The 12328-nt window shown below is 46.3% G+C and overlaps 1 protein-coding gene across 1 annotated transcript; it reads right to left on the bottom strand.

Annotated features, from left to right (window-relative positions):
• Window positions 1-3632: 3632 nt before the first annotated feature.
• LOC138365311 (uncharacterized) lies at window positions 3633-9279 on the bottom strand. The gene is made up of 4 exons (XM_069325600.1): window positions 9194-9279; window positions 6876-8506; window positions 6572-6678; window positions 3633-3821 (listed from the first exon to the last, which is right to left on the bottom strand). Exons 1-4 carry the CDS (start codon window positions 9277-9279, stop codon window positions 3633-3635), a joined length of 2013 nt encoding a protein of 670 aa, XP_069181701.1.
• Between the last annotated feature and the right edge of the window lie 3049 nt (window positions 9280-12328).

Genomic DNA, 12328 nt, shown 5'->3' with positions numbered 1-12328 from the left:
ATTTATTCTAAAAAAACCACGTAGCCTGGTGGATAGCGCGCAGGACTCGTAATTCTGTGGCGCGGGTTCGATTCCCGCACTAGGCAGAAACAAATGGGCAAAGTTTCTTTCACCGTGAATGCCCCTGTTACCTAGCAGTAAATAGGTACCTGGGTGTTAGTCAGCTGTCACGGGCTGCTTCCTAGGGGTGGAGGCCTGGTCAAGGACCGGGCCGCGGGGACACTAAAGCCCCGAAATCAACTAAAGAAGACTAAAGATAACCAAAGGTCGTAGTTATCATCAGACTTCACAAGATAACTGCTACAATTAAGTAAATTTTTCTTAGATGTTACTTGAGGAAAACTCAAGTTTCTCTTACTAATTACCGAGTTTTCTTTTCGAACTTCCGGTTTAATCTTCTCTTGATGTTTATTTTTAACTGAGGCATCTTCTTGTCTTCCTTCCCTCATCTTGATCTTCTTGTTCTCTCTCTTATTTCTCTTCCTTCTGAGAGTCTAACCCGCCAAACACACACCGAAGCTACGACGTTGGCACAACGTTCGAACAAGTTTTAACACCTCCTAACCAGTTATAACAACCAATATAGCAAGTTGTAACAACGTTCTAATACGTCATAAACACGTTAAGCCAAGATGTAACAACTTTATTACAAGTTGTAACAAGCGGAAAATAGAGACAGTTACGGTTTGTGTTTCCAGGGAAGGAGGTACATGTATGGATCGCGTCTGTGGCGCTCCAGGTCTCAGATAAGAGGGGAACATAAGTTAGAGTGTGTGTACTTACCCACTTGTATACACCTAGTTGTGCTTGCGGGGGTTGAGTTCTGGCTCTTTGGTCCCGCCTTTCAACTGTCAATCAACCAATGTACAGGTTTCTGAGTCTACTGGGCTCTATCATATCTACATTTGAAACTGTGTATGGATTTAAGCCTCCACCACATCACTGCCTAATGCATTCCATCTCTTATCTACTCTGACACTGAAAAAGTTATTTCTAACGTCCCTGTGGCTCATTTGGGTACTCAGTTTCCACCTGTGTCCCCTTGTTCGCATACCACCCGTGTTAAACAGTTTATTCTTATCAACTCTGGCAATCCCTCTGAGAATTTTGTAGGTGGTGACCATGTCTACCCTTACTCTTCTGTCTTCCAGTGTCGTGAGGTGCATTTCACGCAGCCTTTCCTCGTAACTCATGCCTCTTAGTTCTGGAACTAGTCTAGTGACATACCTCTGAACTTTTTCCAGCTTCGTCTTGTGCTTGACAAGGTACGGGCTCCACGCTGGGGCCGCATATTCCAGGATTGGTCTTACATAGGCTGTGTACAAGGTTCTGAATTATTTCTTATACAGGGTTCCTGAAGGCAGTTCTGATGATAGCCAGCCTCGCATATGCCGCAGATGTAATTATCTTGATTTGAACTTCAGGAGATAGGTTTGGTGTGATATCAGCTCCTAGATCTTTTTCTCTGTCCGTTTCATGAAGTACTTCATCTCCTATCCGGTATCCTGTGTCTGGTCTCCTGTTTCCACCGCCTAGTTTCATTACCTTGCATTTACTCGCAATGTTCTTTGTGTGTTCCTCTGGCGACAGCTTACTATCCAAAACCACATTTAAAAAATAAAAAAAAAATAAAAAAAAATGAATTTATAGAAAAGGTCTGGATCTGTTTTACACTTGTCTGCTATACCTTTCTCAAAGTTCTTTTCTACCTCTCTTCTCACCGTTGTGTAATTGTTTCTTGCTTGTTTGCAATGTTAGTATGTCTGCGGGTTAGGCTTCTTCCCATGTTGAACCATTTTCTTGTCTTTTCCTCTCTGGCCCTCTAACAATTTCTGTTGAACCAATCTTGTTTTCTAGCCCTGCATCTCTGTTCTGTTCTGCTATAAATGTTTGTGTGCTTTCATCGCATATTTCACAAAATTTGGCATACATCTCATTTATCATCATTTACTTCCTTGCCTAGCAACAAGTCTGTCCAATTAAACTCATTAAAGAATTTTCTAAGTTTCCCCCCATATTGTCCCCCTCTTGAAAACGAGTTTATCAACTGTTTCAATGTCCCCATTCTCTTGTAGAGTATATCGCAAAGCATATTTAGTTTCCAACAGGATATGACCACTCTCTCCCAAGGGAGGAAGGTTCTCGATGTCAAATATCTATTCTTCTTTTCTGGTGAATATTAGATCCAGTATACGCACGCGCGGGTGTGTGTGTGTGTGTACTCACCTAGTTGTACTTGTGGGGGTTGAGCTCTGACTTTTTGGTCCCGCCTCTCATCTGTCAATCAACTGGTTGGTGTGTGTGTGTGTGTGTGTGTGTGTGTGTGTGTGTGTGTGTGTGTGTGTGTGTGTGTGTGTGTGTGTGTGTCCACGTCATCAATATGCGTGCGTCCCGACACGCAAGAACATTAAGAGATAAATAACATGATGATATCGGTGCTACACCACACATCATAATCCCATTTTTTAATTTGCAAACAATAAACATAAACTGCACTGTTTTATTTAACATCTGTTTAAGTATTTAGGCCATAACAGTAACCACGTTCACTCGGTGTCCGCGTTCTTGAGCTGGACACGTATCATACGTGAGGACACCCCCTCCCCCCATCCCCCCAACAGTTGTGTCTTTCACCCGTTACGTCGTGTTTTTTCACGGAATGGAACGGACCTTATCTGTGGTGGGCCAAGACGTCACACTTTCACTGGTGTTCTGTGTCTAAAACCATACAAATAACACTATGGTATGTCCCCACTTCTGATGGCGTTCCTCATGCTGGAACAGTATCATATTATCCCACAACGTCACACTAACAACGTTCCATACTGGTACAGCATCAGACATTATCTAGAGCTGTGGTGAAACGCTGATTACCCAGCTGGAATATAACTCTGAGCTACTGTCTCACATACACATATTCGTTGTTGTTATAGATTCAGCTTCTCGGAACAAGTTCCAAGTAGCACGGGCTATGGTGAGCCCGTAGTGGACTTACCTGGCACAGAAGCAGTGCCCCCACACACATTCATCTCCGCCTGTCTGTAAATGAAAGAGCACATCAGGCACGTTATTTCAGCAGCGGCCATTTATGCTTCTGGCAGCCACATTATCTTCGGGTCAAACAGGAGGGAAATCCTGTGACGAGATAGCTATTATGTGGCGCTTTGATGATCTAAGCTTTGATGATCGAGGATCACGTGTTAATAAAAGACATGGGCGAGGGAACGGCCGCCAGTGGCACCTTAAGATTGTGGTAATTAAGTAGCTACGGTAGTTTGCTACGTCCGGCGAGACCAGATCACGTTTTAATCGTTTCGAACTCAAACTGCGTGGGAATTGGACCTAATACTCCTATGTGTTTCATTTCATATGTGTTTAGAGTACCATTGTTTCATTCTTCTTTATATCTCAGTTCTTTGTCCTCATACCCCAGCTTCTTGTCATCATATTACAGTTGCATGTCCTCATATCCCATCTCCTTGTTGTCACATCCTAGTTCCTTGTCCTCATATTCCAGTTCCTTGGTTTCATATTCTAGTTGCATGACCTTATATCTCAGCTCTTTATCCTCATATCCCAGTTCCTTGTTCTAATATTAAAGCTCCTTGACCTCATATTCCAGTTCCATGTCCTTATATTCCAGTTCCCATGTCCTCATATTCCAGTTCCATGTCCTCATATTCCAGTTCCATGTCCTCATATTCCAGTTCCATGCCCTCATATTCCAGTTCCATGTCCTTATATTCCAGTTCCATGTCCTCATATTCCAGTTCCATGTCCTCATATTCCAGTTCCATGTCCTCATATTCCAGTTCCATGCCCTCATATTCCAGTTCCATGTCCTCATATCCCAGTTCCATGCCCTCATATTCCAGTTCCATGCCCTCATATTCCAGTTCCATGTCCTCATATTCCAGTTCCATGTCCTCATATTCCAGTTCCATGTCCTCATATCCCAGTTCCATGCCCTCATATCCCAGTTCCATGTCCTCATATCCCAGTTTCCATGCCCTCATATTCCAGTTCCATACCCTCATATCCCAGTTCCATGACCTCATATCCCAGTTCCATGCCTCATATTCCAGTTCCATGTCCTCATATCCCAGTTCCATGACCTCATATCCCAGTTCCATGCCCCTCATATCCCAGTTCCATGCCCTCATATTCCAGTTCCATACCCTCATATCCCAGTTCCATGACCTCATATCCCAGTTCCATGTCCTCATATCCCAGTTCCATGTCCTCATATCCCAGTTCCATGTCCTCATATCCCTTGCAAGTGCCGGATAGTCATACCGGCTTAGCTCTACTTCCCCAACATAATTTCCTTTCCATCTGACATTGACACAAATTCTATTTGCCAAGCTTTTGCTGGGCCTGGAAGAGTGCGTATCACGCACACAGAGTCTCAGCACGCCAGGACCCGTGCCTGGCCTGAAGGCTGACTGACTGACTGACTGACTGACTGACTGACTGACTGACTGACTGACTGACTGACTGACTGACTGACTGACTGACTGTCTGACTGACTGACTGACTGAATGCAGCTCTCGGCCAGTGGCTTCGAGCTGCCGACGTGACTGGGGAGTCGCGATGGAACATTGATACTGAGCGAGTTTCTGGGATAACGCGGCCTTTGTATAGGGTCGTGAAACATGTACCGGGTGCTTTATGGGAAGTTGCTCCTGCTACCATCATCGACCTGGGGAAGATACGACCCCGGGAAGGTACGACCCCGGGAAGGTACGACCCCGGGAAGGTACGACCCCGGGAAGGTACGACCCCGGGAATGTACGATCCCGGGAAGGTTACCCATGGAAGGTACGACCCCGGGAGGGTACGACCCCGGGAAGGTACGACCCCTGGAAGGTACGACCCCGGGAAGGTACGACCCCGGGAAGGTACGACCCCGGGAAGGTACGACCCCGGGAGGGTACGGCCCAAGAATGTGTAAATATCCAATTAACTGCCTCTTATTAAGCTTCGTCGTAACAATTCCATGTGTTTTTTCGACAGCTTCGTCGTGAGCTGTGATCTGACAGTTCTCTGAGAGTGGCTTTGATTAAGGCAGCAACACAAAAGAACTTGTAAGTGCAGCACGAGAGCCCTGTTATAACTGTTCGAAAACCCCATTAGAGTGCTTGAGAATGCCGACCATACGGGAGCTGTATAATCACAGAGAGGGGGGGGGAAGATAATGGTAAAGCACCCTCCTGCGGCAAGATAATAGTACTAACTATTATATATGGATAATTCTCCAGCAAACGCTGGGAAGCTTAATGGTGGGTTTTTTCAGTAGTTTTAACAATGAAGGTAATTGTAGAAGGGCCCAATGGGCCCATACGAGGCAGCTCCTAGTTTTTATATGCGACCAAATTCATTGAGATTTGTTATAAGACCTAATATGGCCCCTTGTCTCTGCTGGTGGTTTGGTAAACACAGCTGTTAAATGACGAGGATTATGGCGACTGGCAACTGTCCTTGTTTACTGTGGCGGCTGGTGAGTGGATACACACCGGTGATTCTTCTGGCTGTTGTTATCTGCATGTTGCACGACCCGCCTTCTACGACCTGTTTCCCATGATCTGACTCCCACGACCTGCCTCCCACGACCTGCCTCCCCCGACCTGCCTCCCACGACCTGCCTCCCACGACCCTCCTACAATGTGCCTTAAGGGTAAAAACACCCAAAACAGAATACCTTCCTCGTGGTGTGTTTCAAAGCATTACAATTCCCACATTAATGATACAAGGTATGTCTAAGACACATGTTTAAGAAACAGCTGAAGTATGGTCATGGTGGCAATAGGTGACCCACTCTTCTTCTTTCCCCCTGAAATTTATACCACATGATCCCATTACTGTACAATGCATCTGGAACGCAGCCTTGCAAAGTATTCCAACAATCAATTCATTCCACCTTTACAAGGAGAATACATTAGGGCCATATTGCTGAAAAATATTCATGGAACCCTTTCCGAGAACACATTATAGAAGCTCTCTTGAAGCTACTTAATCACAGCTTTAATATACAAAGGGAAACAAAGTATAGTTGTGAAACTCCTCCACCACTAAATGCTGTAGATGTCTTCCTTACAGTAACATCATCAAAGCGTCCTGCTGAAACAGCTATGTAAGAGCTCCTTCAACAGCTCCAAGAACACACGCCTGCAGCAGGCTGTTGAAACGTGTCTATTTCCATGCAAAACATGCGCCGGAGCCCCTCAGTGTAGCCGAGTCTCACGGGTAACATCCAATTGGACCAATGCTGGAGGCTGGAATACCAGTCCGGAACTCTGGTGAGATAGTCCTGGCCTGCGAGTGATTGTGGCAGGGGTGCTGATAGCTGTGTCTGGGGGGGAGGTTTTTGTGTATTTTGTGTGTGTGTGTGTGTGTGTGTGTGTGTGTGCAGGTGTATATATATGTGTGTGTATACACACATACACACACACACACACTCGCGGCATCAGACGGGACAAGACACACACAGACAGACAGACACGTACACGGGCTTACTGCCGGGTGTTGACGTGTTATAACGTCACGCTGTGGTCCCGTTCTCCTCTCCCACTCTAGGTGTTGTGGGCATGTTAGTGTTGTTGCTGCTGTTGCTGCTGTTGCTGTGTTGCTGTTGTTGCTGCTGCTGTGGTTGCTGCTGCTGCTGTTGTTCTTCTGATACTAATGAAAACCCATCAGTTGCTGCTGGTATTGCTGTCTGCTCTTGCCACTTCTGTTGCTGTTTCCTCTTGCAAATTTCCTTCCGCTGCTACTGTTGTTGCTGTCTCCTGTTGCAGCTCGTCTTACTGTTGCTCAGTAACATCTATTCTGGCAACGGTATTGCACACCTCGACCTCAGCGCTCCTGTTGAAACTTGCAATATTCTCGTAGATAACGGAGAGGCTGTGACGGGACGCCCGAGTGCTGAGAGCTGAGAGGTGACATGAGAGGTGAGGCGCTGGGAGCTGAGAGTTGACATGACAGGTGAGGCGCTGGGAGCTGAGAGCTGACATTAGAGGTGAGGCGCTGGGAGCTGAGAGTTGACATTAGAGGTGAGGCGCTGGGAGCTGAGAGCTGACATGAGAGGTGAGGCGCTGGGAGCTGAGAGTTGACATGAGAAGTGAGGCGCTGGGAGCTGAGAGTTAACATGAGAAGTGAGGCGCTGGGAGCTGAGAGTTGACATGAGAAGTGAGGCGCTGGGAGCTGAGAGTTGACATGAGAGGTGAGGCGCTGGGAGCTGAGAGTTGACATGAGAGGTGAGGCGCTGGGAGCTGAGAGTTGACATGAGAGGTGAGGCGCTGGGAGCTGAGAGTTGACATGAGAGGTGAGGCGCTGGGAGCTGAGAGTTAACATGAGAAGTGAGGCGCTGGGAGCTGAGAGTTGACATGAGAAGTGAGGCGCTGGGAGCTGAGAGCTGACATGAGAGGTGAGGCGCTGGGAGCTGAGAGTTGACATGAGAAGTGAGGCGCTGGGAGCTGAGAGTTGACATGAGAAGTGAGGCGCTGGGAGCTGAGAGTTGACATGAGAAGTGAGGCGCTGGGAGCTGAGAGTTGACATGAGAAGTGAGGCGCTGGGAGCTGAGAGTTGACATGAGAAGTGAGGCGCTGGGAGCTGAGAGTTGACATGAGAAGTGAGGCGCTGGGAGCTGAGAGTTGACATGAGAGGTAAGGCGCTGGGAGCTGAGAGTTGACATGAGAAGTGAGGCGCTGGGAGCTGAGAGTTGACATGAGAAGTGAGGCGCTGGGAGCTGAGAGTTGACATGAGAAGTGAGGCGCTGGGAGCTGAGAGTTGACATGAGAGGTAAGGCGCTGGGAGCTGAGAGTTGACATGAGAGGTGAGGCGCTGGGAGCTGAGAGTTGACATGAGAAGTGAGGCGCTGGGAGCTGAGAGTTGACATGAGAAGTGAGGCGCTGGGAGCTGAGAGTTGACATGAGAGGTGAGGCGCTGGGAGCTGAGAGTTGACATGAGAGGTAAGGCGCTGGGAGCTGAGAGTTGACATGAGAAGTGAGGCGCTGGGAGCTGAGAGTTGACATGAGAGGTGAGGCGCTGGGAGCTGAGAGTTGACATGAGAGGTGAGGCGCTGGGAGCTGAGAGTTGACATGAGAAGTGAGGCGCTGGGAGCTGAGAGTTGACATGAGAGGTGAGGCGCTGGGAGCTGAGAGTTGACATGAGAAGTGAGGCGCTGGGAGCTGAGAGTTGACATGAGAGGTGAGGCGCTAGGAGCTGAGAGTTGACATGAGAGGTGAGGCGCTGGGAGCTGAGAGTTGACATGAGAAGTGAGGCGCTGGGAGCTGAGAGTTGACATGAGAGGTGAGGCGCTGGGAGCTGAGAGCTGACATGAGAGGTGAGGCGCTGGGAGCTGAGAGTTGACATGACAGGTGAGGCGCTGGGAGCTGAGAGTTGACATGAGAGGTGAGGCGCTGGGAGCTGAGAGTTGACATGAGAGGTGAGGCGCTGGGAGCTGAGAGTTGACATGAGAGGTGAGGCGCTAGGGGGGGTGGATGTTATCCTAAAGTTTAACGAAAATTTAGGTCTATTTTTTTAAACAGTTTTCGTGCAATTTGCTGATGTATCTTAGCATTCTTTTCGTTGCTCGAACTTGAGCACCTTCGTATTTTGCAAGGTCTGTTCTCAAGAACAGGTGACTTGAGAAACAATGTGAAATATTCTATTACGGGCTAGTAAACTTAAGAGTGTGAGAGGGTGTTATTTGTTTTCTTATCGAAGATAGGTTTCATCTTGAGGTCTTTCTATTACTCTATTGGGAAGTGAGAAAATCTTTGGAAGCAGAAAGGCAGGACGCAAGTTCGATCCTGCTGTCCTGCTCCACAGATTTGTTCATAGATATATTATGTTATTTCCTAGAGTATTCTGTTGGATGTCTTCATGTCTTCACTGCCACGGTGTTTAATTGCATTTAGATCAGAGAGAAAGAGAGAGAGAGAGAGAGAGAGAGAGAGAGAGAGAGAGAGAGAGAGAGAGAGAGAGAGAGAGAGAGAGAGAGAGAGAGAGAGAGAGAGAGAGAGAGAGAGAGTTTCCAGTGTTCAGCGACGCATCATTAGCCCCTTCCACTCCATTTTGAATATAATTTCCATCGTCGTTGCTTATATGAGCCAGATATATGTGCTCTCTCACTCCGGAGGTTTATGAGAAAAAGCTGAAAGAGACTTTGGGAATCCAAGAGAAAGTATTTTACTTGTCTTCTCTAAGCCTCTGAAGGTCTTGGGATGTAAGGAGCATTTTCTTGGGTTTCTGTTTATTTTCTTCCTCAGACGTGGTCATGTTCACGATACCAACTACTGTATATATATTGTCTTCTGTCCTCTATGGTCAAAGTTAGAGATCTGCTGCATAACATATTGTGTAATAACTTACTGAGTACTCATATATGTATATATATATATATATATATATATATATATATATATATATATATATATATATATATATATATATATATATATATATAATATGTGTGTGTGTGTGTGTGTAAATCACGAAAATTAACACGTGATGAAAATGTGACAGTGTCAGACTGCGAAGGAAGAATTGAAACAGGAATTTCCTTAAGTACTTTCTTATTTATATATTGATGATAACAATTATATATTTGTTATCATCAATATATACTTGACATCATGTTCAGGTCCTTGTGTACTAATTAGGTCAATAAGATTTTCATCTGCCATTGATTTCAGTATCGTCATTGTCGATGGTAATCATGTTAAATCCTGTTACAGGTTCGATACAAGCTTTATTTTTTGGCCCCCCCAAAGATACCTCACATGACCTCATTTTGTGAAGTTTCTAAATATTTCGGCCCAATTATCTCCCCTCGCTCCCCCACCCTCTGACCTACATCCCTCCTGCAGTACACTGTTCTAAATGGCTGAGATCTACAAAATTAAATCAACGTGTGGTGTGTAGCGAGCTTGGAGAGGCTCACCGGCGGCCCCACTGTGTACGATTGGCCGTTGTGTAGGAGATTAGGAGTGGTGCCAGCGTCTCCCGCCAAGCTGGAAGGCGCTGCTGCAGCAGATAATGGCTTCCGACACCCGCCGCTTGTCGGGTAGGTTGTGGCGCAGAAAATAATGAAGGTTTCCGCCAGCCTCGCCCGTGTCTGGGGAGGCTTTGGTGCAGCGAATTATGAAGCCTTCCTGCAGAGCCATTCTGTCCTCGGCTGAAGAAGGGTTGTTCCTGAGGGAATTACAGTTTACTGTCGCTAGTGACAAAGGGGGTAGCCTAATAGGTCATATAAAATTATCCCTCGTGTATACACTTTGTTGCCATATACGAATTGGGAACATCAATAGGAGCCACGAGGAGCATTCGAACCCGCACACATTCGCTTCATGCAGGTTGGCGTTCAATCCCCGACCGTCCAAGTGGTTGGATACCATTCCTTCCCCCCGCCCGTCCCATCCCAAATTCTTATCCTAACCCCCTTCCCAGTGCTATATAGTCGTAATGGCTTGGTGCTTTCCCTTGATAATTCCCTCGCTCCCAAGCACACGCTCTAGACCATTACAGCACGACGTGGCTAAAACAAATGCACAACCTGGGATTCAACTGAATCCTCCCGGGGTCCTGAGGCTTCTACTGAAGCTCAAACTGGGTTTTTCGGGGGAAGCAATGCGTTAATGTGACTGCATTGTGGAGTAGAAAGTTATTATTAATGACAATTACTAAATCAAAACACTTAACAAGAAGGGAGTTAACAAAAAGTGAAATTAAGTAAATTCAAATTCACGCCTCTCCTGAAGTGGTTCCGGAGAGCTTAACTAAGAAATGTGAGCCCAACAAAGAATAGTGTCTCGTTAAGAGCTGTGTGCAGGTAGTGGGGGCTGGCAGCTAGATCAATGTGTGTTTATATCTGGCATTTGCTGGTGCTTGCGCTGCTCCCTCTTGTGCTGCACTTGGCTCTGTCAACGAAGTAAGTGTAATGAAACACAAGTGCTTTGAAGAGATGAAAACACTTCATGGAAGGTTGTTTTCCACCTTCCAGCGACAATATTGTAAACGAGTCAAAAGCAACGCTAAAATATATTGAAGCAACACCACCTAGCCCATCTAGTTGTGTCGTCGGGCATGAGAGGGTAGAAATAGCCTAACCTACTCTATCCCTTTGAGATGTATTTCTTTCTTGTCTCAATAAACAAACTTGAACGTGTGTCATCGGGTACGTCTAGCAGGTGTATGAGAGCGGGGTCATTTGTGCCTCCTTGTTCTAATGACCTCTCAAAAGCACCTTTTTTTTCCAGGGAGGAAAAAGTTGTAATGCTTTATAGTGTGTATTAAGAGCTGGAAGCCACGCTGAACGACACATCTTTAAGCATCAAGGTCTGCTAGTTTCCTGCCCCGAGGGCCTCGGCAGAGACATCCAGGAGAAAGATTGCCTTTTAAATTTCAAGAAGAGGCAATAGGAAACAGAAAGTTTTGCCGGTGCTTCAAGAACTCCTGAGGGAGGGAGGCAGCGTCTTCAAATACATACGACAGTTTGGGAGCTGCTCTGTTTTTTGTGTGTGTTTTTTTTTTGTGAGATATAAGAAAATATCAACACTACGTTTTAGTGTATCCACACTACACAAATTTATCCATCTCTCTCTCTCTCTCTCTCTCTCTCTCTCTCTCTCTCTCTCTCTCTCTCTCTCTCTCTCTCTCTCTCTCTCTCTCTCTCTCTCTCTCTCTCTCTCTCTCTCTCTCTCTCTCTCTCTCTCTCTCTCTCTCTCTCTCTCTCTCTCTCTCACTCCCTCCCTCAGCCTCTTCACTATGCCATCTCCACCAGTGTAAATTAATTAAAACAGCTATGAGTAGTTTGAGCCAGGCGACTCCGCCGTCCTGGAAGACGGAACAAGTTACACAGTATTTCCCGAGCGACAGAAGTACATGACGCGAGGCTTGGCAAGAGAACCCGAGCGCTGGAGGGTTAATACACCCAGCCTCACATGCCAGGCTCGTCCTCTCATCCACACACACACTCATAGCAAAGGTAATTGTATATTTAATGTGCGTTTGTTTTGTGTGTGATTGCCACAAAGGCGAAGCAGTTTGTTATGCAAATGAGCTGACGATCATGGAAGGATCTCTTGACGTTAGCCTCGGGAAGGTGAGAATATTGTTTAGTTTTGGTAAAACGTCGAAATTAAACTGTCTCTCCGGCTGCTACAGTGGACCTTTAAAGCATTATTTTGAGGATTATTAACAGTTATACATTAAAATGAGACACATAAAGGAAAATGTGCCTTATACACCGTTTCTCAGTGGGTATACACACCGCGAGTTTACTTTAGTTTTGATGTATGTTCTGGACCAAGGTATACTACTTGCTGGT

The sequence above is a fragment of the Procambarus clarkii genome, chromosome 16 (genome assembly GCF_040958095.1).
Source record: "Procambarus clarkii isolate CNS0578487 chromosome 16, FALCON_Pclarkii_2.0, whole genome shotgun sequence".
Taxonomy (NCBI): Eukaryota; Metazoa; Arthropoda; class Malacostraca; order Decapoda; family Cambaridae; genus Procambarus; species Procambarus clarkii.
This window is presented reverse-complemented; position numbering and strand designations above follow the sequence as displayed.